The sequence below is a fragment of the Artibeus jamaicensis genome, unplaced genomic scaffold (genome assembly GCF_021234435.1).
Source record: "Artibeus jamaicensis isolate MK-2021 breed Jamaican fruit bat unplaced genomic scaffold, CSHL_Jam_final contig_685, whole genome shotgun sequence".
NCBI classification, from domain to species: Eukaryota; Metazoa; Chordata; class Mammalia; order Chiroptera; family Phyllostomidae; genus Artibeus; species Artibeus jamaicensis.
Window position 1 is genome coordinate 3,170,317 of NW_026521924.1, and position 26,377 is coordinate 3,196,693.

A 26,377-nucleotide genomic window follows, 5' to 3' on the forward strand; every position below is an offset into this window, starting at 1 on the left:
AAAATGATTTAGGGCAGAGCACCAGCCTGCACATGATGCCACGGGGAGGTTCTAGGGTCTAAACTATACCTCAGAATTTGTACTATTTCAAGGAAAGGGAGTTGGGGCTTTGATATTCCAGTACAAGTCACTTGTTGGCCAAAAGCCACCCCCTAGGGAAAGCACCTAGGGGAAAAGTACCCCTAGGTACTTTCAGCTCTCAGCCAAATGGACAAAGTGGCTCCAGCAGCCCAAAGGATGGTCTCCAAAGAGAGCTACAGTGCTGGCTGTTATAAGCAAAAACACAGAAGCCAAGGGAGGGGCACAGAAATGGGCAAAGAAATCTTTGGGGACCTATGTGGAGCCTCATCAATTACCACAGCTTCTTTCAGCTCTACAACTGCAAAAATAGGCTGTAAGGTGACAATGTGTCCATTATGGTATGTGTAAAAATTCACATTTTGAGAATTTGGAAACACCTCTTTACTTGAGATGCATTTGTCTTTAATAAATACGGCTTTGCTCCTAAAAAATAGTATTTTCCAGTGGTAAATATGGCTTTAAAAGACCATGGCCTATATAATTTCTGTATTTAAAAAATTCCATTTGATTGTCTCTAAAGGTATTTTGGACTTTTCCAATCCAATTCTACTATATTAGAAAAATGCAGCTGACCACATACTAGATTCAAATGTCCTCCTTATTGGTTATGGTATTAATTTGGTTTAATATTAATGTTTTGGATATTATTCATGGCATGGTTAGAAAACCATAAAAGTAAAACTTGAAGCATATGTTCTCTGGCTCATTTCTGAACAAATATCTCAACAATTAAAGAAGAAAATAACTGAAAATACAATAAACTGAAGAGGCCCATCTCCTCATGATCTGGAACCACAGAGGGCAGAACGGTCCCTCGGAAGATTAAGACATTTCACTTATAAAGTTTTAAATTAATCTGGTTTCCACTGAGGGCAGGTCAAAAAGGCACTTGAAAGTAATGCAAAGTGTTGGTTTTGGATCATTTTAATGTTAAAACACATATTTAAGCCATTTGCACAAGATAAACTAACAATTTTTTTGGCCAAGGGCCTGCCAATTACAATGTTGAAAGAGCAGCATAAGAAACCATGAGTTATTTGGGATGTAATTTGAGCCCGTTCTTTGGGCCAGCAAAATTGTGAAAGACCAACATGTTCCTGTTTAGACCAGCTTGTTTCTGTAGGCTTACGGGCTTCTGTGTGTCAAACTATTCTTGGAGCTGTTTATCTTTGTCTAAAAAGTGACTGGCAGAGTTACTGAGATACCATTTGGCCAAAAGAGTTACAAATAAGATGTAATAATTCAAGTCACTTAGAAGCTTCAGTAACCGACTATTAAATATACCACATATACTTCCTATCATGATGAGGATGCTGATGATGGTGCGGAGGAGACAGAGGATGCTTTGCCAAGCTTCTTTTTGTTGCTAGAGCACCCTGGGGCTTTTGTTCTGCTCTTTCCTTCTCCCCAGATCTTGTTCCTCCAGATCTTGGTTCCTTTCTTCATTGAGGTATAATCCAAGTCACCTCTTCTATGGGATTTTCCTAATCATTGTTTTCCCTGACATACAGAAAAGCAGTGTGACATTACTCTGCTTTTTTTCTTCATAATACTCAAAACTAACAAAAATTAATTTGTTCACTTATGTTTTTACTTATTTATTGTGGGTCTCTTCTACACTCACCACTCATTTATGGAGGCTCCTGATCCATGGCCCAACTGCTTTCCTTTCCCTTCCCTGGCTCTATCCTGCACCATGAGGCACCCTCATACCTGCATATGGACAAGCTAGCCTGCCCATGCAAGCCCCATCCAAAACAACACCATACCTATAAAAAGTGAGGCGTGGCAGAACAAAGAGAGAACTGGTTGCAATTTACCCTGAAATTCATTTAAAAAAGTTAGATGTTTATGCCTGGATAGAAAATAAAGGCTAGATATGTGAAAAAACAAGTAGAGTTAAACGTAAAAGGTAGAATCTAAGTGGTACATAATCAGGTGCTTGCTGTTTAATTTTTCAAGTTTTCTGTATGTTTGAGAATTTTTATCACAAATATTGGAAGCAAAAACAAATGAATTGGTTTGGAAATCAGGAGATCTATAATTGAATCGCAGCTTGCTACTCACTAGCCATGTAATCTTGGACAATTTCTTTATTTTATTTAATTAATTTATTTGAGGGGAAGGGAAGGAGAAAGAGTGGGAGAGAAATATCAATGTATGGTTGCCTCTCATGCATCCCCTGCTGGAAACTGGCCTGCAACCCAGGCATGTGCCCTGACTGGGAATTGAACCGCGATACTCTGGTTCGCAGGCCTGCGCTCAATCCACTGAGCTACACCAGCCAGGGCATTCTTGGACAATTTCTAAGTACTGTGGTAATTATATTTAAAAAAATAGTTCGGCTATTTATTAGTCAGTCAGGATTCTCTTGGTTGGAAGTGACAGAAAGCCACTACACACTAGGAGGGAGGGAGGGAGAGATTGGCACATATAACCGCGAAGGGGGGGCATTCAAACCAGACCATTTGAAACTTCTCCCCATTTCTTGACTCTGCTTCTCTTTATGTGCTAGCCTTAGTTTTTCCAACTTGAAATGGACTTTGTCCATGTACAGGGAAGAGGATGGTCACAGATTATACTTCTTTCCAATGTAGTAACCCCACATATAAAAGAGGATCCTCTCTCCAAAATTTCCTGTTTCCGGGGAAGATTTGGATTGACCTGGAATGAGTCATGAGTTTAGACTTAACCCCAGGGATGGTATGTAGTTAGCTAGGCCTGGATCACATGCCCATACCTGGGCCAGGCTGCCAAGACACTTAGACTGAAAGAATCAGCAAAGCCACATAAAATGGGGGTGGGGATCAGTCTCCATAGACCAAGGGACATTATTACCAGGGAAAAAAAAGGGATGCTGGAGAGAGAAAGAAAACATGTCTACCGCAGCCTGTACTCTCTCATGAATCTCCTACTCCTAATATTTTGTAAGTGCCAATGAGACTGCTGTGCACCTAACAGATGCTCAGAAAATGTTTTTCAAGTAAAAGAATATAGTAAAAAGCCATGAATATAACAAATCACTTAAAATATTAGTAATGGGAAAGCTCTTTAGAGATCAACTAGTCTAACTCCTTCATTTCACAGATAAAGGAAAAAGAGGTCCTAAAAGGTTAAGTGATGTTCTCAAGGACATGCCATTCCATCTAGAATGCAAACATTCTGATCTGCGTCTTCATCTCTCTTTAAAGTCTTATTTCAAAGATTTCCTTTGCTCTCAACTCTCGATAGATTAACCATCAGCTAATACCACCCAGGCATCTTGATAGCAAAGAAAACAGAGGCTAAAAATTACAAAGAAAGGGAAAGAAAAAAATCTACCTTTGCTTAATTGTTATTCTAATGAGTTAAGCCTTGGATTCAACATTGGCAGGCTCTTCTGACGACAGTTCTGTTGGCTGCCCCCACAGTCAGCTTGTGGATAAAAGTGTGTTTACACAGCTGGATTGGTCCAGAAGGAGCCAGGGCTGAAAACAGTTGGTGAGCAGGCTGATGGCAGATGACAGCTGGGAGCATCTGTTTCCCATTAGAGACACTAGTGTTGTCCTCTGACCCTTGGGCCCAGCTTGCCTGGGGGCCTGGGTGTGCTCCCAGGTCTCAAGGCGCTGACAGCTAACTCACTAGCTAACATATCCTAAGGGTACTCATGGGTTAGAAAATCCAAGTCTGGGATTTGAGAGTAAAGCCCCGAATTCAGATAGGGTGAATGAAGTTATTTATGTTTAATGCCTAAACGTACTTTAATTCTGTACAAAAAAACTGTGAGAAAGAATAGGTCATCCACTTACCTTCCCCTGCCCTTCCCTCTCCTCTCCTTTTCCTTCCTTCCTTCCTTCCTTCCTTCCTTCCTTCCTTCCTTCCTTCCTTCCTTCCTTCCTTCCTTCCTTCCTTCCTTCCTTCCTTTTTAGCTGAGCAAGAATATTGGAAAAGAATACTACTTTTAACTTTTATAGAGAAACAGAATTATGCTGCTCCTAATTTCTTTACAGCTGTTACCCACATTGGGCAGCATCTTGAAAAACATTTTGAGTCCTGCCTGCAAAATGAGTCTCATGTAAATTAATATTAAACTTTGATGGCAATCAAAAGATATAACAGGATAAAGGATGCCATGCCAGTCTCAGTTTGGACTCCCCTGAATATGGACCCTGAGTGAGAAACTTAGATGCAGGAAGCTTTCAGAAAGGTGGCTGTAGGCAACAGAAGTGAGGGACTATGAAGAATAAAGCAGGGAAGAGGAAAAAACAATCTGAAGTAGCTTCATCAATTGCTGCTATAGGCAAGTCAGGACTCAGTACCCCAGAGGACACTAAGAAATTTAAAAGATACCTTTCAGAAAGGATCCAAAAAACAGAAGTCTGGAGCATTGCAGGTTGCCCCTGGGGTGTGTATTAAGTTCCAGGCTACGCTTTTGAAGCATTAAAGCTGAGCAGAACACAGGGAAGGTCCCTGTCAGTGATGAAATCAGAGGCGGCTTAGAAGATGCAGTAGGGATACCAGAGGCAACTACTAAAAAAAAGTAGGAATAGCCAGAATAAATCCAGATAAAGCAGATTAATTGGTGATTAGAATAGGAATTTCATTATACTATCCTCTCTAGTTTTGCACATCTTTGAAAACTTCCATAATAAAAAGAAAAAAAAAAAAGAAAAAGAAAGGAGCTTAATATACACATCTCTTCTGCGAACCAGACGATCATGGTTCATTCCCAGTCAGGGCACATGCCTGGGTTGCAGGCCAGTTCCCAGCAGGGGACTCATGAGAGGCAACCATACATTGATATTTCTCTCCCTCTCTCCTTTCCTTCCCCTCTAAAGATAAATAAATAAAATCTTTAAAAAATACAAATTTCTTTCTTTCAATGTCATCTTTACATTTAAGAGAAACATTGGAAGAGATGCTCAATAACCTAATTGTTCTTCCAAATACTATCAGGTGTACTCTTCTTTATAAAGATTATAAAGGATGGAGAGATGTTACTGGTTCTAAACTATATAAAATAATAAGGGTTAATAATTCCTAACAAAGGATATGTTTTAAGTTTGTTAACACTGCATTGAATTCACAGAAATAGAAGGTATAACATAGGCAGATATTAAGAAAAGTATAAGCCCTGGCTGGTGTAGCTCAGTGGATTGAGCACAGGCCTGCAAACCAGAGGATCGTGGTTTGATTCCCAGTCAGGGCACATGTCTGGGTTGTAGGCCAGTTCCCTGCAGGCCAGTTCCCAGCAGGGGACACAAGAAAGGCAACCACACATTGATGTTTCTCTCCCTCTCTCTTTCCCCTCTAAAAGATAAATAAATAAAATCTTATTAAAAAAAAAAGAAAAGTATAGTAAGGGGGAAGATCCTCTTATTTTAGGCAACATTATACCCCAAGTACCCTGAGTATGTTCTGAGTGCAGCCTAGCTTTCATGTCCCTTACTCTTAAAAGAGTGTCTCTATTTCCTTCTTACATTTTATGCAGTTTTAGTGGGATTATAAACGTAAGGATTTTGCCTTGTCTCAGACAGGGTATGAACACATGATCCAACTGAAGCCATAAATACATTTTTTTTCACTCTGGAATTTGAATCTTGAACAGAAAGACACAAGCACCAGAGATAGAGGAAGTTGAATCATTCCATGGTTGTACTTAAGAAAGCTTGCCCATTAGTACTTGCTAGGAAACTAGAACTCTGGTTCTTATCTTTTCTGGAAGTTTCTCCATTGTCTCTGTGAGCAATCCCATCCTTTTAGCAAACTCTTCTTTTAAGTTTTATTTTTTTATTTAACCAAAGGAAGTCTTGGTCACATGCAGCCATTGAACCCTTATTGAGTATGGCAGTTGGTCCCCAAGAATGCTACTACCAATTCTTCCCCTCCCTACAGACAAGTGCCATTCTATCCAAAAAGAGGTGGAGAGAGTACACACCCTTTTAAATCTTATCTGGCCTTTGACTGGCCTTTCTATGATTTACGTGGCACTCTGCTAGTTGTGGGCCTAATTTAAGAGGACTGGCAGTGTCCAGTTCCTTTTTCTTTGAATGTTCATCCTGGGGAAAGTCAGCTGCTATGTAAGAAGTCCAACTACATTGTGATCTCCATGCTATGAGGGAGTCCAGGTCACATGGAGAAGCTTCATGGAGAGACAGAAAGATGCCCAACTATTCCCAGTTATTCCAGCTCCAGGAGCCCAGGAGTATCATACGTGTGAGTGAACAAAGCTTCTGGTGACTCTCGCTCCAACTGTCATATAACTACAACTACATGGACCCCAAATGAACACTGCTCGGCTGAGCCCAGGCAGCATTAGAACTGTGAGTATACAAAATGTGTGCGTGGGTATAACAAAAGACATATACTAAAATAGAAATAATATTTACAATAGCCCTGTATTAGTTTCTTAGGACTGCCACAATAAAGTACCACAAACTGGGTGGCTGGAAATGAGAGAAATCTATTCTCTCTCAGTTCTAGAGGCTAGAAATTCATAATCAGGGTGTTAGCAGGGCCAGGCTCACTCTCAGACCTCAGGCAGTAACCTTCCTTGCCTCTTCCTACCCTCTCTCTGGTGGTGGCCTTCAATCCTTGAAATCCCTTGGCTTGAAGCAATATCACTCCAATGTCGCCTCTGTTGTCGCATGGTGTTCTCTCTTTGTGTGTCTCTCTGTATCTGTGTCTAAATTTTCTTCTTCTTCTTTTTAAAATGATTTTATTTATTTATCTTTAGAGGGGAAGGGAAGGAGAAGGAGAGAAACATCAACGAATGGTTGTCTCTTGTGTGCCCCCTGCTAGGAACTGGCCTGCAACCTGGGCATGTGCTCTGACTGGGAATTGAACTGTGATCCTTTGGTTCACAGGCCCGTGCTCAATCCACTGAGCCACACCAGCCAGGGCAATTTTCTTCTTTTTTAAAAATAGATTTTATTTAATTATTTTTAGAGAGGGGAAGGGAGGGAGAAAGAGAAGAGAAACATTAATGTGTGGTTGCCTCTTGTGCACCCCCTACCAGGGATCTGGCCCAGAACCCAGGCATGTGCCCTTACTGGGAATCGAACTGACAACCTAGCACTCAATCCACTGCACCATACCAGCCAGCGTCATGCTTTCTTTTTTTAAGGACACCAGTCATATTGAATTAAGGGCTCACCCTAACAACCTCATCTTAACTTGATTACATTGCAAAGACCCTATCTCTAACTAAGATTACATTCATATTACCAGTGGTTAGTATTTCAGCGTGTCATTTTTGGGAAACATGATTCAATTCATAACAGGCCCAACTGAAAAGCACCCCAATTACCATCAACAGTGGGATGGAATATTTTACATGATGAAATACCACAGACTAATTCAAATAAACATACAATAGGGACTAATCTCAAAGCATGATATTGATGAACATACTAGAGTTCATAGTGTACTCATAATAGAGTTCCTAGAGTTCACAGGTTTTTACAGAAACTTTGAAAACCAGGGGAAAGGTCCTGATTTCTTTGACTTGGTCTGAGTAATCCTATAGCATGTTCACTTTGCAGAGCCATCAATCTGTACTCTATGTTGAATGTCAATACATTTTTTTTCCTTTTGCAGTCCCTGTACTTGTGGAGTTGACCCTGAAGGAGAGATAGTTAATGGTCAAAGTAAATAGGAATAAATTATAGAGGATTAGCAGGAGCTATGCGCTGTTGACAGAGATAAAGCAGGGAATGAATCAGTGGTGATTAGAATCCGGATGAGACAATCCAGCAATCTCATTCCTGAATAGTTATCTGAAAGTATTAAAATCTCGATCTGGAAGAAATAGCCTCATTTCCACGTTCATTGTAGCAGTATTCACAATAGCCAAGTTATGGAAACAATGCAGTTATCCACTGGAAAAAGAAAATGTGGTATATATACACAAGAGAATATTTTTCAGACTTAAAAAAAGGAAATCCTGCTCTATGTGATAAGAGAGGACATTATATTAAGTGAAATAAGCCAGTCATAGAAGGACAAATACTGAATGATTCCAGTTATATAAGGTATCAAATTAATTAAACTCACAGAATCAGAGAATAGAATGGTGGTGAAGGGGAGATGGGGAAGCGTTGTTCAGTGGGTCTAAGGTATAGTTATACAAAATGAAGTTTCGGAGATCTGCCATACAACCTAGGGTCTATAGATAACAATACGATGTTGTGTACTTAAAAGCTTGTTGAAAAGATAGAACTCGTGAAGGTAGATCTCATGTTACGTTTTCTTACCCATCTCCACGCCCCCCAAAAAACAACAAAGGGACACAAGGAATCTTTTGGAGCCAATGGATATTTTTATTGCCTTAATTGTGAGGACAGTATAAAAGGGGTATACATATGTCCAAACTGAGCAAAATGTATACATTAAATATGTGTTTTTAAAAATATATTAAGTGTATCTCAATAAAGCTGCTAAAAAACCATACAACAAAGTGGTCAGCGAGAGGCGATTGAGCACCTGACAGTGGTTTAATTCAGTAAATTTCATTTAATTTTTCACAACAAGTTTATGAGAGAGTGAGGGATTGTTACATATTAAAATAAGGTAGGCAAATGTGGACAAAGATGCTAAATTAAACAACCACAAATGGTTAGGACAATTTGCTGCTCAGGAAACACATTTATATTGTCCTATGAATCAGGATTGATGATAGAGCTGGCCAGATACTGGCAGACAGATGGATGGACAGACAGCCTTCAAGGATAAAAGCAGAGATGGTGACTTGGCTTCCTACAACCTTGCTAGTCTTTGTCAGGGTTCAGAAGACAATGTGTTTGTTGTCATCAGAGCTTGAAAGGAAAGTCAAGTAATTTGCTTTATCTTGCTCAAGGTTTTAAAAATTGCTCAAGGTTTTCTTTTTTTTTAAGAAGAAACAAGTAATTTTGGGGAAGGGTAGGGAGTACCTTATCTAATTGAGAGACTGTACTATTTATCCTATTTCATAATTATAGTATAATATTATTGTCTATATACATTATACTATGCATTAGCTCTCTTTGCATTGGCTTATTTACTACTAGTTACAAATTTGTACCCTTGAACATCATCACTTTTATTAATATTTCCCTTACCCCCTGGTTACTGCTAGCTATTTCACTCTGTTTTTATAGATCTAACTTTTTTAGATTCTACATATAAGTAATACCATACAGTTCTGCCTTTTCCTGTCTGACTTACCTTAGTATGTGTTCAGGGTCCATCCATGTTGTCATGAATGGAAGGAAATGCCACAGTCTCAAGGCTGGATAATACCCCATTGTCTATGTACCATATTTAAAAAAATGTACTCATACACTGACAGACATTTGTAGATTCCATATATTGGCTATTGTGAATAATGCTGTGACAAACAGAGGAATGCATATATCTCATTGAAATCCTGTTTTCATTTCTTTTCAGTGTATACCCAGAATCAGAATTGTTGGATTATATGGCAGACCTATTTATAAGTTTTGAGGAAACTTCATATTGTTTTCTACCATTTTACTTTGATCCATAGAGAAGAAAGAATATTAACAGAAAAATACATTACACAATACAAAAGTAATTAAAATGAATTTGAAACTAATAGCAGTTGAAAAATCATTCCCATACAATTTATATATATATAAATCCCACCTCTACAAGTAGGCCAAAAAGAAAGTCCCTCTAGTTCTTAAAATTTAGGCACCCGATAATCACTTGGAGGGCTTGTTAACATATGCTGTTGAGTACCAAACCCAAAGTTTTTGATTTAGTTAAGTATGAAGTGAGACCTAATAATTTAAATTTCTAGTAGGAGCCCAAGTGATACTAAGCTCCGTTCTGGGGACAATACTCGGAGAACTACGGCTTTATTCCTTTAAATCTGTTTCTTAAAGGCAGGTTTAAAGGTGGTTTTATGGTAAAGGATTCTTGTTCATAGTTACTAGGAAACAATAAAGGGATTACATTATTACTGGGTCTTGGTTTTAGGTGATAGATTATAAAAGGCCATCCACACTTTCATTCTCCCTAGGGCAAGGCTCCCCGCCCCCGCGCGCCAAACACACCTCCCAGATGCAATCCAGGAAGAACCCTTTTCCCCTACTGTATAAGGGGCCTGCAAGGTTTTAATGAAATTAAGCTTTTAGGTGGCAGCTCAATAACTGGTGGCTACTTTAATCTTGTTTCCTATCACTTTGCTAGTCGGTCAACCACTAGGATCAGATGCTGTCACATCTTCTGGCTCACCCAAGGAGCTGGGCGGGACGATATGATAATAGCGCCTGCACAGTTCAGAACAAGGCTTTCAAGCAGAGTCCCCTCCGCACCTCTTTGGCCAAGTAAAAGGCTCTGGAGCAGAGGGCGGAGTCAGCGCTGCGCATGAACTTAGGCTTCCGGCCACGTGGTAACACTCAATGCTAATAGTAGGGCAGGACGTCACCCTGCTTCCTCACCCTGGCAACGGGCCGGTGACTACTTCCGGTGCTGTAAGGGCTCGGGGCTGACGCGGGTGAGTGTCCTTGTTTCTCACGCTCTCCGCGCCGCAGCCGCGTCGCTTCCTCTGTTTGGGCGCCCTGCGGTCTTTGGGACTTACTGACCAGGGCCGGGAGGGGGCGGTGCGCAGGATGTCCCTTCCCTGGGGCGGTGGCGAAAGAGCGGATCCCGGACGTCCCTCGTTCCGTCCTCCGCGCGTGGGGCCCTCCCCGGCCGCCTTCCCAGTCTTGGCTCCAGTTTGGCGACCACATTCCCTCGGCAGGAAAGGGACTGTTTGTGTGTTGGGGGAGTCCTCGCTGTCCTTCACCCACTTTGCAGTCTTCGGCTGCGGGTTTCTCCAAGTTTGAGGCTCGCAGAGACCGGAGGGTGTACGCCCTAGTCCTGCGTGTGGCGGGTTGGGGCCAAAGAGCCCCACGCGTAATAAAGGCCTGGTTAGAATGCCGCAGGACTTTAGCATTTACTCCCCACGCGGAGGAAGAGGAGGAGGAAAGGACCGAGAAGGAGCAGCAGTTGTCGTGGAGGTTGGGAAACCGAAGCCGGAGGTGCCCTGGAAATAGAGGGCATCCTGTTTCCGGAAGGAGGGAATTCAGTTTGGCCTCTGTAGGGGAGGGGAATAAAAGGTATTTTGGGGACCATGTGACTGAAATCGTTGACTATTAAGATAAGGAATATATACACTCAGGAGTTTAATAACTTCGTTTTCAGTTTGTTTTAAATAAAGCTTCCCCCACACCCCACTTCTAAGAAGCGGTGCATGCTTATTAAAGAATATCTGGGAAATGCAGAAGTATTTTAAGAGACCAACTATAGTTCCAGTAACCTGGTTTTTTCATCTTTTGTTTTTTTGAAAAAACCGTTTTATTTATTTAGTTTTAGAGGGGAAAGGGAGAAAGAGAGGGAGAGAAACATCAGTGTATGAGAGAAACATCAATTGTTGCCTCTCCCAGGCCTGCAGTGGGATCTGTCATGCAAACCAGGCATGTGCCCTGACTGGGAATCCAACCCACAGCCTTTTGGCCTGTAGGCCAGCTCAATACACTGAGCCTCACCAGCCCTGGATTTGATATTTTGTAATTTTTCATAGTCTATTCTTATTCTACTTATGGGCATAGTGTATGTGTATAAGATATAATTAAAGTTCATACATATCCACGGATTCTGTATGCAGATTCAACAACCACAGATTGAAAATCTTTGAAAAAAATAGTACATTGTAAGGGACTTGAGCGTCCTTGGTTTTTGCTATTGGAGAAGGTCCTGGAATCAATCTTCTAAATTAATTCCTAGGGAGGACTGTTAACTAAAAATTAGCATAGTTTTTGTACATTGCACTCATTATGTGGCTAGGTTTCTTTTTTCTTTCCCGAGATACAGTTTACATACAATAAAATCCATTATTTTAAATTGTGGAATTGTTTTGTTTTTAGTATATTCACAAAGTTCACACTTCACTATGTAATTACAGAACTTTTTTTATCACCTTCAAAAGAAACTTTGTATCCATTATAGTCATTCCCCATTAAATCCCCTGTGCTCTTGCTTCTTCAGTCCCTGGGAAACACTAATCTTTTTTTTGTGTGGAATCTATTATGTGGAACCACATAATATGTGCCCTTTTGTGTCTGGCTTCTTTCACTTAGCTTAATGTTTCCAAGGTTAATTCATGTTGTGTTATGTAGTATCACTCCATTCCTTTTTATGGCTCAGTATTATCCCATTATATGGATATGCCACATTTTGGTAATAGACATCTGAGTTTCCACTTTTGTCTATTATTAATAATAATTTTGCCATAAACATCCATGAACAAGCTTTTATGTGGACATATGTTTTCAGTTCAGTGGGGTGTATACCTAGGAGTGGAATTTTTGGGTCATGTAGTAACTCTTAACTTTTTGAAGAACTGCCGAATGTTTTCAAAAGTGACCTGAACCAGCAGGCTAAGAGGATTCAGATTTCTCTATATTCTTGTTAATACTTGTCTTTTTGATTATTGCTGTACTGTTGGTTGTGAAATGGTATGTCATTGTTTTTTTGACTTGCATTTTCCTGATGGCTGATAATGTTGAGCATCTTTTTCTGTGGTTACTGGCCTTTTGCATTTTTGGAGAAATGCCCATTTAATTCCTTTGCCCATTTTTAAATTTAATTTTTAAAATTTTATTTTAAAGTTGTGAGGTCTTTACATAGTCCAGATAACTTCCTTATTAGATATATGATTTGCAATATTTTTTTCCTTTTTCTCCATTTTGTGGAGTTTGTTTTCTCTTTCTTGAATGGTGTCCTTGAAATGTTACTAGAGAAACCCTGGTTCTTCTTACCAACAGAGTAAAGAATTGCATATCAGTGAGCTTAGTGTGCACACAAAGTTTATTAGTGCTAAATTCTAATGGGAGAGCAAAAGCAAGGGTGGCAAGAGCAGGGGTGGCAAAAACAGGGTGGGCAGAAGTCAGGTGGCCAGAGGCCCTCCCTGGCACTGCCCTGTGGGCAGAGAGCCACTAGTCGAGAGAAGAGAGCAAGGTGGGGGTGAAGATGTTACACACGGACAGGTAAGAGTAGTGCCAGGTTTACCCATGCCCCCCCCCCCCCCAGTCGTGACTACCAAAACATAGGTATAGGTGGGGGTCTGTTACTCCCCGAATTCTTATCTTGCTCCAGCCTCTACTTGTCCATTCTACATGTGTGACGGGGCAGGCAGTTAACCAAAGTTGTTTCATGGGCATTTTCTCTGAGCACTGTAGACCCCTCTCCTTCCAGGCCTCGGAATAAATACACAGTCTCAAGGTTTTCCTTTTCCAAACTAGTGGAGATGATACACACGCACTTCCAAGGGCTTCCACCCTGCACCATCTTGTTTGGAATGCTTGGTAGTCTTACTGGATCATGGGTGAGGTGCATCTTCCTTCGATTTTAGCCTCTTGTATTAAATTCTTTATTTGGTTGCCATGGCAAGGCCCCTGCCTTTATTTCCCTTCTGGCCGCTTATTCCTGGCTGCTACAACGTAAGTGTTAAAGGTGTTGCCTGGCAACCAGGATGCCAGCACTGGCCAGCAATAGCAGCACAGTCTCAAGAGTTCTTTATGTACTATCTCCAACAGAACTACTGGTCCAAGATGAAATAAGTACAAAATAGTATGTTTTGGCCTTGTCAGATGTGGCTCAGTTGGTTAAAGTGTGGTCCCGTAAGCCTAAAGATCACAGGTTCCATTCCAGTCAGGGTTCATACTTAGTTAGGTTGTGGCTTTGGTGCTTGTTGGGATGCATACAAGGGGCAACCAGTTGATGTTTCTCTCTTGCATACACATCTCACTCCCCATCTGTCTTACTCCCTTTCCCTCTCTAAAACCAATAAGCATGTCTTCTGGTGAGGATTAAAAAACCCCAAAACCTCCCTGACTGGCATGTCTCAATAGGTTGGGCGTTGTCCCCCAAAGTGAAAGGCCGCAGGATCAATTCCTGGTCAGGGCACATGCTTGGGTTGCCAGCACTGTCCCAGGTTGGGAGCATAGGACAGGCAACCAATCCATGTTTCTCTTACTTTCTTTTCTTCCCCCTCCTTTTCCCTCCCTCTAAAAATAAATCAATTTTTTTTTTTGTAAAAGAAATATGGTTTGGAATTCACTTAATGGGGCATTGCACCTTTAGTGTCATGATGTTAAGAGCAACCAAGTGTTTCCTGATTCAACAGTTGCTATAGCTTAGCCTTCTGTAAGAGGGATGGATTATACAACTTCCTCCTTCAATTCCTTCTAAAAGTCCAAGTAAATCTTCGTCTTTCCACATGTGGGCAAACAGGACCTGTGGTAGTTTTCTAAATGGTTTAAAGGGAAAAAAAAAAAGGTCATTACATGCAATAGAAAAATAAAATGATTTTTGAGAGAAATTGGGGGGAAAATTTAGACCCCATTTAGACCTTAAAACAGTGCCATGAAAGTCTCTGGAGCAAAAGGAATGTTTTATTCTGGCCTTGATAATCAAGTTAATTACATTCATTGTGGTCTCAAAGATGGCTAATTTAAATATTCTCTTTGTAGTATAGTACCCAGTAAAAAAAAAACACAAAACGTTCAAGTACAAAAGGTTATTGGGAGAAAATCAAGTTTCCCTCTAACCCTTTCCCCTCAGTCTCCCAGTTTTCCTTAGAGGTTTGTGTGATACTGTTACTTGTGTTTGTGTAGACTGGTTCATGCATAGAGTATCTCTGGAAAGATAATGTATACAAATGATACATTTTAAGGCTCTTGATCCTAACATGTTACTGTAAAAAAATGGTTGTATCGGTTTTTGGTGGCAGATACAGTGCTAGTAAGAAGATTTCATTTTCGTTTATATTTCTTTGAATATTCTTTCCTTAATGTTGGAATCCATTTATATTTCCTCTTATATATTGTCTCCTCATGTCTTTTGTCTTGCTGTTTGTTTTTACAGTATTGGAGTTGTCCTTATGATACTTATTTGGCAGGTTTTTGTGGATCGATGTTTTATGATAACCTGGACTTGAGGGAAAAAACTAAAATGCTTTTTGTAACCTTTACGGGAAGAGGTGTGTGAGCTGAATAAGGTCAAGGCAGTAAGGAAAAGGAAGTTAAATGCTTGAGGGGGAAATCTCAAGGATTTCAAACTGGGTGCAGTTGAAGATGACTTTAAGGCGAGTTAGAAAAGGATGGTGCCATTAAGAAAAATAAGGAGTAATGTGGAAACAATTAGATTTCTGGGAAAAGGAGAATTTGTTTTGGGCAGGCTAAGAGTCAGGAGGATCCAGGTTGAGCTATCCAGAGTGTGGCTAGGGTTTAAGGGACAGAAGAAGATAAGGAGTTAGGAATCATCTGATTTACTGAGAGTATAATTTGAAAGATTGGTGGTGGATAAGATTGCTGAAGGAGACATGAGAATAGGTCCATGGACAGGCTGTCTGCCAGTCATGTAAGAAGACAAAGTTGGGAGGTGTCACAGGGGCCATGGAGAGCCAGGATAGTAGATTGGAATGCCTGCCAAGGAGAACAGGGGATCTAGAGAATCAAAGGTTACAAACAGAGGATTAAAAGAAGCCCATTAGATTTGGTAAATTGGAAACAATATATCTTATGGGTAAAGATACAATTTATGGGATGTAAGAAGTTTTTAAAATTCCTAAACAGCTTTATTAATAGCTAATTTATTTATCATGTAATTTGCCCTCTTAAAGTGTATAATTCAGTGGTATTTACTACATTTAGAATTGTGCAAACATTGCTACAACCATTGCCACCATCAATTTTGGAACATTTTATTGCCCCCAAAGGAACCCCTGCTCCTGTTAGCAGTTACTCCCCAATTCCCCTCCATCCTTCCAGTCCTAGGCAACCACTGATCTAATTTCTGTCTGTCTATATCTGTCTGCCATAGACATTTCATGTAAATGAAAGTATGCAACACGTGGCCTTTTCGTGTCTGATTTCTGTCATTGTTTCAAGGTTCATTTATGCCATAGTATGTATCATACCCCACTCCTTTTTATAGCTAACTAATGTTCCTTTGTATGAATGTATCATATTTAATCATGACCAGTTTATAGACATTTGAGTTGTTTCCACTTTTTGACTCTTATGAATAATTCTGCTCTAAATGTCCATGTTCAAGTTTTTGTGTGGACATGTTCTCAGTTTTCTTGGGTCTCTACCTAGGAGTGGAATTGCTGGGTCATATGCTAACTTTATGTTTAATTTTTCAAGCAACTATGGCAGAGGATAGACAAATTGCCAGTGTGTTTCAGAAATAATAAAATTAATTTTAAATTATCACTGGTAGGAAATTGTAAAATGTATTCAGACATATTCAGAAATAAAGATATGATAAAAATGGATCTGTAAAATTGTATTTTTATTCTGTGAAACTGTAACATTGCTTATGCATTGCCTTTCATTTAGTGTTGAGTGTTACCTCAAAGCTTAGCTGAAGTGCTAGACATTTTTTTGGTGACTATTGATACATGTTTCATCAGTTTGAAATAGTGATTTGTAATAATGACTACAAATGTGATAAAAGTGTCACTGGGATATTTGATGTTAATCTATGGTCGTGATTTATTTTTAACTTTTTAGTTAACTGTAGAGATAAAAACTATGATTTATTTATTTTTAATTTGGATTACCTGTAGTTTGTACGGCCCCAGAAAAACAAAAACAAAAGACCTCTTGGGCCAGTATTGTTGACTGGCCATGTTTTGTCTGTTCCAGGGGTGTCAAACTCATTTTCACTGGGGGACGCATCAGCCTTGAGGTTGCCTGAATTCAAAGAGCCAAGTGAAGAACTCTTTGCTCCTAGTTAAGGAGTAATTACGTTTATACAGTCCTTAAATTATGTTCAGCCCTTAAAAGGCAACCACGAGGATGATGTGCGCCCGCCCCCCCCCCCGTGAAAATGAATTTGACAGTGCTGGTCTATTCCTTCCCTAGGTAGGAATAGTGTTGACAAGTTTCAGAATATGGCATTTCCCCTCTTACTGCAGTTTTTAAATGGGATCTCACAGACTTGACTTATTTTGGAACTTGAACTTGGCTAGTTACCTTGCGTTCCCATAAATATATAAATTATATTTATAAGTAATACACTGAGATTGTTCAAAATTGCAAGGTACAAAAATAATGAACAGTAAAATTCCCATATCACCTTTGTTCATCAGTTATCCATATCTATTGGTGACTACTACTAATCTATTTTTTTACAGATTTGTACTTTGCACATATATTTATATGTATTATTTTTCCCCTCCCTCAAATATGGTACTGCATATAATTCTGTATTATGTGTTTTTTACTTACAAAATATCTTCACGATCTGTCATTCCATATTTATATATTAAGAACGTTCTCATTTTTCCAGTGGCTGCTTTTTTTTTTTTAAAGATTTTATTTATTTATCTTTAGAGGGGAAGGAAAGGAGAGAGAAACATCAGTGTATGGTCGCCTCCTCTGCTGGGAACTGGCCTGCAGCCAAGGCATGTGCCCTGACTGGGAATCAAACCGCGACTGTGTGGTTCGCAGGCCTGCGCTCAATCCACTGAGGCCACGCCAGTCAAGGCCCAGTGGCTGCTTTTTAACCAGTTTCATCCAGATATATTCTTGGTTTATAGATTTCCTATTATAGACTATCTGTGTGTTTGAAATTTTGTTTGATTTTGCCAGTTGCCATTTTTTAAATATATATATATATATTAAAAATATATTTTATTGATTATGCCATTACAATTGTCCCATTTTCCCCTTCATTCCCCTCCACCCTGTACACCCTCCCCCACCCTTCTCCCCCCTTTAGTTTATGTCCATGTGTCACAAGTTCTTTAAATTCTGTTTCCCATACTATTCTTGCCCTCCCCCCTGTCTATTTTATACCTACCATCTATGCTACTTATTCTCTGTACCTTTCCCCTCCTCTTCTCCCACTCCCCTGTTGCTAACCCTCCATGTGATCTCTATTTCTATGGTTCTGCTCCTGATCTAGCTGTCCTCTTAGTTTGCTTTTGTTTTAGGTGTGGTTGTTACTAACTGTGAGTTTGCTATCCTTTCACTGTTTATATTTTTTATCTTCTTTTTCTTAGATAAGTCTCTTTAACATTTCATATAATAAGGGCTTGGTGATGGTGAACTTTTTAAACTTGTCCTTATCTGAGGAGCACTTTATCTGCCCTTCCATTCTAAATGAAAGCTTTGCTGGATAGAGCAATCTTGGATGTAGGTCTTTGGATTTCACGACTTGGAATACTTTTTTCCAGCCCCTTCTTGCCTGCAAGGTCTCTTTTGAGAAATCAGCTGACAGTCTGATGGGAACTTTTTTGTAGGTGACTGTCCCCTTATCTTTTGCTGCTTCTAGAATTCTCTCCTTCATTTTAATCTTGGCTAGTGTAATGATGATGTGCCTTGGTGTGTTCCTCCTTGGGTCCAAATTCTTTCGGACTCTGAGCTTCCTGGATTTCCTGGAAGTCTATTACCTTTGCCAGTTTGGGGGAAGTTCTTTATTATTTGTTCAAATAAGTTTTCCACCTGTTGGCTCTTCCTCTTCCCCTTCTTGTACCCCTATATTTCGGATGTTGGAGTGTTTAAAGATGTCCTGGAGGTTCCTAAGCCTTTCCTCATTTTTTTGACTTCTTGTTTCTTCATTCTTTTCTGTTTGGCAGTTTTTTTCTTCCTTCTGGTCCACTCGATTGATTTTATTCCCAGTTTCCTTCCCATCACTATTGGTTCCCTGTGCATTTCCCTTCATTTCAATTAGTTTAGTCTTCATTTGTTCCTCTAATTTGTGACTAAAATCAACCAGTTCTGTGAGCATCCTGATCATCAGTGTTTTGAACTGTGCATCTCATAGGTTGGCTATCTCTTGGTCGCTTAGAAATACTGGCTCTGGGGCTTTGAGCTGTTCTTCTTGAGCCATAATGTTTTGTTCTGTTTGAGCCTGTTAGGTATGAGGGGCGGAGCCTTAGGTGTTCACCAGGGCGGGGCAACCCAGGTTGCTGGGTTGTGATGCTGTGTGTGGGGGCGGGGTCAGAGAGGGGCAGTGGCATTTGCTCTTCTCTCTGTCAGACCTCAGTCCCCTCTGTGGCTTCTCACAAGCAAATTGGCCCTTTCTGGTGCTGGTTTCCAGGTGCGTGGGCTTGTGCACCCTCCAGGACCCTGTGGGTCTCTCCAGTGAACTCTCTGTGAGCCTGGGAGCCTCTCCTGGCACCTCGATCCCGGAAAGTTTTTCCAATTGGTACTTTTAGGCTTTATTTCCCATTGCTGGGGCCCTGCATTGCGTGGTCTGTCTCACTGTCCATTTTTTTACCTGATTTACCTGTGTGTGAATGTGTGACCACGGTCAGCAAGCTGCCTTGCACTTCACTGGATCTGCCCGTTGCCACCCCGCACCTGGGATCTGCCAACTGCTGCCTGCACGCCTGGGTTGGTCCGGCCACTTTTTCCTGTGTGACTTGTCTCCACCAGCTGCTGACTCTGCCCCTCTTACTGGTTGGGATGAATGGTTCGTTGTTGTCAGACTTCCATATAGTTCAATTTTCTGTCTGTTTTGGTTGCATTTTTGTTACTAAATCTTTGTTGTCTTTAAACTTGGTTGTGCGAGGAGGTATAGTGTTTCCACCTACGCCTCCATCTTGGCTGGAAGTTGGCGTTGTTGAGTTGTATTATTTTATGCTACCACTAGCAATGTATGAGAATTCCTGTTTCTCATATCCTCAAAACATGAATTTTATTTTACTGTTTTTTGTTAGTTTACTTTTGGATGTTTGCCAATCCAAGTTAAAAAAAGTGGTATTTGAGTGTTTTACTTTGCATCTTTCTTTTGAGTGAGATATAGTATCTTTTGATCTGTTTAAACTGTTGTGTAATTTTTCTGTGAACTGGGATTTGCCCAGTAGGCCTTTTTTGTATTTTTTTTAGTCATTTGTTGGAACTCTTTATTTATTAGGTAGGTCATACCTTTAATGGGTTTTGAGTTGAACAAAAACTGATGTTGGAGTAGAAGTTGCTTCATTTTTAGTTGAACTAAAAATATTCTGGTAACCATTGCGAGTTGGAGGCCAGAGCTGCACTTGAGTTTACCTGAGTTCTTTTTCCAGTCCAGCAGAACTTCGGGGCCAGCATTTTTGGAGGAGTTCATTGAGATGACATGGCAAGATAAATATATTTCAGATAGTCTCCAAGGGATAGTAGGTTGCTCAAGAAATAATATTAATTCATCTGCATTTTGTTTTTTAAGGCAACTGGAGAAACAGTGTTTTAAAATCCTTCATATATGTTTTTTTTAAAAAATATTTTATTTATTTATCTTTAGAGGGGAAGGGAAGGAGAGAGGGAGAGAAACATCAATGTATGGTTGCCTTTCGTGTGTCGCCTGCAGGGAACTGGCCTGCAGGGAACTGGTCTGCAACCCAGGCATGTGCCCTGACTGGGAATCGAACCGCGATTGTCTGGTTCACAGGCCCGCGCTCAATCCACTGAGCTACACCAGCCAGGGCCATATATGTATTTTTAAAAGTATTACAGCAAGCTTTGTTCATTATAAAATGATGTTATAATTTATTTATTAATAATGCATCTGAAAACAGAGTAGCGTGGAGTTTAATAACCCATACTAATTGGATGTGTTTTTCATTTTAACTGAAGCTCTTAATTTTCCAATGCCTGAGTTTTTATTCAACATATTTTTGTGGAGACTAGTGGGTCCAAGCTCATTTCATGGCTGGGTCCTATGTGATGGCCTGCAGAGGTTGGCAGATGAACCATAATCATTTAAATTCAACTGACACATGAATAAATAGAAACCTCTCTCAAAGAAATAATCAAAGTTATAAAAGGTAATTGATGCAGATCCTTGTGAAGTCTTTGGAAAAAAATCCATCCTTAGAAAGACAGGCACCACCACAAAACAAAAACAAAAACTGGCATTTAAATTCACTGTTTATTTAATCAGCTCAGCACTCTTTTGTAATCAAAAAACTTCTCCCTGTGTTTATGAATATATGTAAACATTTTAATACAACAGCATATACCATTTGCCCTTTAAAATAAATGTTATATAATAAAAATTAAATGGGCTTTTTTAAACCAAGAATTAAAGGAAGTTAAAATATATTTCAGTGCTTTTCGGACCATCTCTGGTGTAAAAGACCAGCTTCAAAAAAATTTTCAGTTGATTGGTGACCATGAACTGAACAAACACAATAAAAAAAAAACCCAAAGCAAAACCCAAACAAAACTGAAATATGGACGTGTGAATGAAAGATAAAAATAAAAGATCAGGTTTTATTAGGTTTATCAGATAAAATTGTTAAATTAAAAGAACAGTATAAGTAAAACAAATTGAAAAGAAATACAAAGCTGTACATTGTTGATTGAAAATATTCATAAAAAGCAATCGATGTATTAATAAATTATTTCAGACTGGTAACAAACACTGGTATACAGACCACATTTTGAGTAACACTGCTTTTTTGGAAGAGGTACCTGTCACTCTTTATGTTACTATTGGTGTTTTATATTAGAAAAAAAGCCTTGTGTTCTCCCCATGTCTCACTTTAGAATAAGGTAAAGATTTTATGTAACAGTACGAGTCTAGGTTTAAGTAGTTTCAACCACCTTACTCTCAAATTTTCTTCAAACATATGAGTTGAGGTTTGTTTTTTTTTTTTTAGATTTTATTTATTTATCTTTAGAGGGGAAGGAGAGAGGGAGAGAAACATCAATGTATGGTTGCCTTTTGTGCATCCCCTGCTGGGAACTGGCCTGCAGGGAACCGGCCTGCAACCCAGGCATGTGCCCTGACTGGGAATTGAACCGCGAGCGTGTAGTTCGCAGGCCTGTGCTCAATCCACTGAGCTACACCAGCCAGGGCTCTTGAGTTTTTAAATGATGTGTTTTTTCTTAATGTGTTTTGCCATTGTTAGTGTTATTAAGCCAAGATTGCTAGACACGTGTAAGCTTGTGAGAAAAATAGAAAGTTTGTGATATAAGTTGCTGGTAATTTATTTTATTAAATTTTATGTTTCATTATTTGTTGAGAAACTTGGAAATAATGCTTTCATAAAAATTAACAGGTATTGCACAACTGTTATTTTTAATTTCTTGGTTTAGTTATATAACTTTGCTAGCATTTGTGTTTTACGGTTGAGCTGTGGCGCATTAGACTGTTTTTCTTAAGAGGTTCTTTATAGACAGTGTGAATGTATATATGTTGCTCTGTTAAGCAGAAATCTATAGATCTCACATGTTTTCATGACACCAAAAAATTGTAATTAACTTGAGGTGATGAATGTGTAAACTAACCTTATTGTAATCATTTCGCAGTATATATAAATGTCAAATCGTCACATTGTACACTTCAAACTTACATAATGTTACATGTCAGTTATGTCTCAATAAAGCTGAATAAAAAGTAAGCAGCAGCCTTGGCTGGTATGGCTCAGTGGATTTAGTGCTGGCCTGCTAACTGAAATGCCGCTGGTTCGATTCCCTGTCGGGGCATATGCCTGGGTTGTGGGCCAGGTCCCCGGTTGGGGGTGTGCCAGAGGCAACTGATCCATGTTGCTCTCCTTCTCTTTCTTCCTCCCTTCCACTCTTTCTAAAAATAAATAAATAAAATCTTTTTTTAAAAGTAAGCAGCAATCTAGGCTTTATACCAAGGCTTGGTGATATTGCCAGCACTGCCTGTGATTCAGAAATGTCCCACAGATTATTACCATTTGGTGTGGAGGGAGTAGAAAGTAATATTTAACTTATATTGAGTTTTTCTTTAATGTAGATACATTGAAAGATAAAATATCTTTGGACTCAGTATGAAGTCTTTTTATAATCTTTTTTATATATGACTTTAGACAAATACTGTCAGTGGACAGAGATTTAAATTCTAACCTTTTTATATTCTTCGTATTACCCAGTTAAATAATTTAAATTTTTTTTAGAAAGTTATCTCTGTACTAATTTGTATAAGTTATGTGTGTGCAAGTGGAAAGGAATGCATATTATCTTTGTCTGTTTTCCTTTAGGGTAATTCTTCTGCAATTACTTTTGGATGGAAGTATGCTCTTTTTCCAATAGAAGATGGTAAACTTGGAGAATGACCATGGAGAAGGGGATGAGTTCTGGAGAAGGGCTGCCGTCCAGATCATCTCAGGTTTCGGCTGTTAAAATAACAGCCAAAGAGTTGGAAACAAAGCAGTCCCATAAAGAGAAGCGAGGGGGCTTTGTGTTGGTGCATGCAGGTAAACTCTAAGTGATTGAGTCAGAACATGAAAATAATGTTGATTTTTTTTCTTGCCTTAAAGTACACTGAGAATTGAATTTCACCTCAGGAAGAACACAGTACCAGAGAGGAATTGGAATCAAGAGAGATTGACTTCAGTATAGTGAAGGCCTCCTAGTACCCACTAGGAAGATCTTATAATGACAGCTCTCCCTATGTCTTCTTCACTCCTCTACCCTGTCACTTACTTTTACCCTATATAATAGATGTATTTAGATAGTATTAAAACCACACAAAGTACTTTTAAAAAACTCTTGTTTGTAGTTTTAAAAATAATGATGCTGAAAAAGTTTTATTGACCCCCATATTTGACCATGGCTATCTTAGAGTATATTTACACAGTGTTAGAACTAGTTTGCTTTCTTAATATAGTATGTGAGGGAAACTTAAAACCAGAGAGATTGAATGGCTTAAGGCACTTGGTTAGTTTATGCTAGAGACAGGTTGAGAAACCCTTAAGTAGGCCCTTAAGTTCCAGTCTAGTGCTCTTAGTGATACACCTGTATCAGTCTGTGATCTACTTGATCTATCTGCTTGAGAGGACCACAAGGACAGGTTACTGTGAAGTGTAAGCTTTTGGTTCCTCATCCTTGAAGGCTCTTGGGTTCAGAGCTATGCACCTCTGCCCAGGTCTTTTCAGCAGGCCTTTTTTTTTTCTTTAGTTATTTTTATTTGCCTGTGTGATATTCAGATTTTAAAGTTTATGATTTTCCTGAAGGAAGAAGGAATGGCTGGGTCCACCTTTTGCTTCCTCATTCATCCAAGCAGTATGGGAGCAAGATTAGCTTTGATATGGGAAAATGTTTGTTATCAAGCTGGTGCCTTACTTGGTTCATTAACCTTTGACTGTATTTAGATCAGACATCTTGGGAGGTCTTATAGAATCTAATCCAGAAGAATGGGAAAAAAAAAACCCATTTAATTTCATTTTCTTTCTAATGATTTTACAAAGAAATGAATTAATTTTATAGTAATAAATCTGGTACTAGAACCTCCTGCTTTCATACTCCTAGGCCAGTGTTCTTTCTGGTACACCATGTTGAAGGTACATCTTTTATAGTACCCAGTGAGTTATTTTATTTGAGTGTTTGAAAACTATATGAGGAAGTCTGATATTTATAGCAAGTATTAAGATAGAGCTTTTGATGAGTTAGGAAAAGTGCTGTTTTCTGTGACTATCATGATGGTATCCATCCTTTTTCAAATACGAACTTGATGGCAATGGCTCCCAGATAAAGTTGGTGCTGGGGGCCAGCTGGTAACTGGAGGAAATCTGAGTTATGGCAGGATGTGTGCATTAAGGGTGACTTCCCCTGCTAAATTATTAGAAGTTCAGATGGGATGATTGGTTATGCGGAAGTATGTATCTTGTACAACCAAGGGACAGAATTTCAATTTCTCATTCACTGTAGAGATTTTAATGCTTATTTTTTTCATACTAGAGGAGATTCACCCAAATTTTAGTCATTTGACTAGTAGATTCTTTAGATTCTAGATTTTCCCCAGATCTGTCTACTACTTCTATTGTTTGCCTGACACGAGAAGAGTTGGTGTTTGTGCTGCCTGTCCCTATCATAACCAATAAACAGAGATAAGGATTAAATCTTTATGGGCACTTTATTCAGATGGCCAGCAATCTGAGAAGATGACAGGTTATGTACCCTCAAAAACTGTCTTAACATCTCATCTCAAGCCTATTTTTTTTATAAGAAGAAAGGGTAGTAAGGGGTTTGGAAAAAAGGTTAGAGTTGCAGTGGGGGGAATTTTCCTAGTACTTTTTTAAAATTTTGTTCAGCAATTCTTTACACTACGGAGTTTCCTTGCTGGAACACTGTGGCTCAGATACCTTCTCTGTTGCTTGCAGACCCCCGGGCAACAAAGGTTGAATTGCTTGTTAACTTCCTGGAGTCATGTGGTCATGTATTCCAGTTCCTGGAATAACAGCTTTCCACATGTGTCAGTCACTGAAGCCTATCAACTAAGGCCAAGATCTTTCAACTCTTGAGTTTCCCTATCATACCTAATGTTAAGAAATGAAACACACCCTGGCTAGTGTAGCTCAGTGGATTGAGCACAGGCTGTGAACCAAAGGGTTGTGGTTTGATTCCCAGTCAGGGCACATGCCTGGGTTGCGCTGCCAGGTCCCCAGTGGGGGCCATGTGAGAGGCAACCACACACTGATGTTTCTTTCCCTCTCTCCTTCCCTTCCCCTCTCTCTCTTAAAAAAAAAAAAAAAAGAAAGAAAGAAAGAAATGAAACACTTTGTTATCTTAAAGTTTTAAAAATGACACTTATCTTTACTAAAATGGAATGCCAGTATCACTTGCATAAAGAAAAAATAACTTTAAACCAGTGCAAAAAAATTGTAATTAATTTTTAGTTAGAGACTGTTGAATATCTGTGGCATAGAGCTTAAGCCTACCTTTCCCTTGCTAAATAGAGGAATTACTGGAGAAACGTTGAGACTTTTTTCCCAATTCTAATCGAAGGATTTATGTTAGTGCTATTAATGCTGTTACCCATACACTAAAATTATCTGCTTGGCAATAGTGTCCCATTCTTTGGGAAAGGTGAAAGATTGGGGCTAGAGATCAAAGTGACAGACCTGAAATCAGATCTATTAGAGAACCATAGAGGCCTATTAAATATTGGAGCAGATTCTAGGAAGTTCTCCTGAGAAACAGGATTAGAATTTGGGTGTATTATGGATTCCTGTTGCTTGGGCATCTTCCCTGTGCTGTTGAGTCCCTTAACCACAGCTTCTTTGACAGTTGCTTCTTTGCCTTAGGAAAGGGGAGTTTCGTTTGTGTCAGTCTTCAGCCTCACAGGAGGAGCCATGAGGCTCTTGTATTTCTTAGCCTTCCTTTTGTTGTTCTCCTATTCAGCTTTGGGGCTTGGGTGGAGATAAGGTGGGGTGGGGTGGGTGGGGTGGGATAGAGTTTAAAACTTTGATTAGAAGCCTAACTATCACATAAGTTTAAGGACTCTTGGTTTCTTTCTCATTTAGATATTCTCAAATCTGTACCTAAGCAAGTATTAACCTGTTTAGGGAAATAAATTTCAG

General features: G+C 39.4%; 1 protein-coding gene across 5 annotated transcripts in view; it reads left to right on the top strand.

Moving 5' to 3' along the window:
- Window positions 1–10,503: 10,503 nt before the first annotated feature.
- TASP1 (taspase 1) overlaps window positions 10,504–26,377 on the top strand; it is a 469,517-nt gene continuing 453,643 nt past the window's right edge. For 4 of the 5 annotated variants that reach the window (XR_008392619.1, XM_053671050.1, XM_053671047.1 and 1 more), the window contains exons 1-2: window positions 11,091–11,165; window positions 23,057–23,272. Coding sequence is in view for 4 of the 5 variants with exons in the window: in XM_053671050.1 (XP_053527025.1) it covers window positions 23,128–23,272 (145 nt within the window). In the remaining variant the exon portion in view is untranslated. Of the gene's footprint in view, window positions 10,562–11,090; window positions 11,166–23,056; window positions 23,273–26,377 lie in introns of those variants that run through there. The other variant, XM_053671048.1, reaches the window with a different exon arrangement.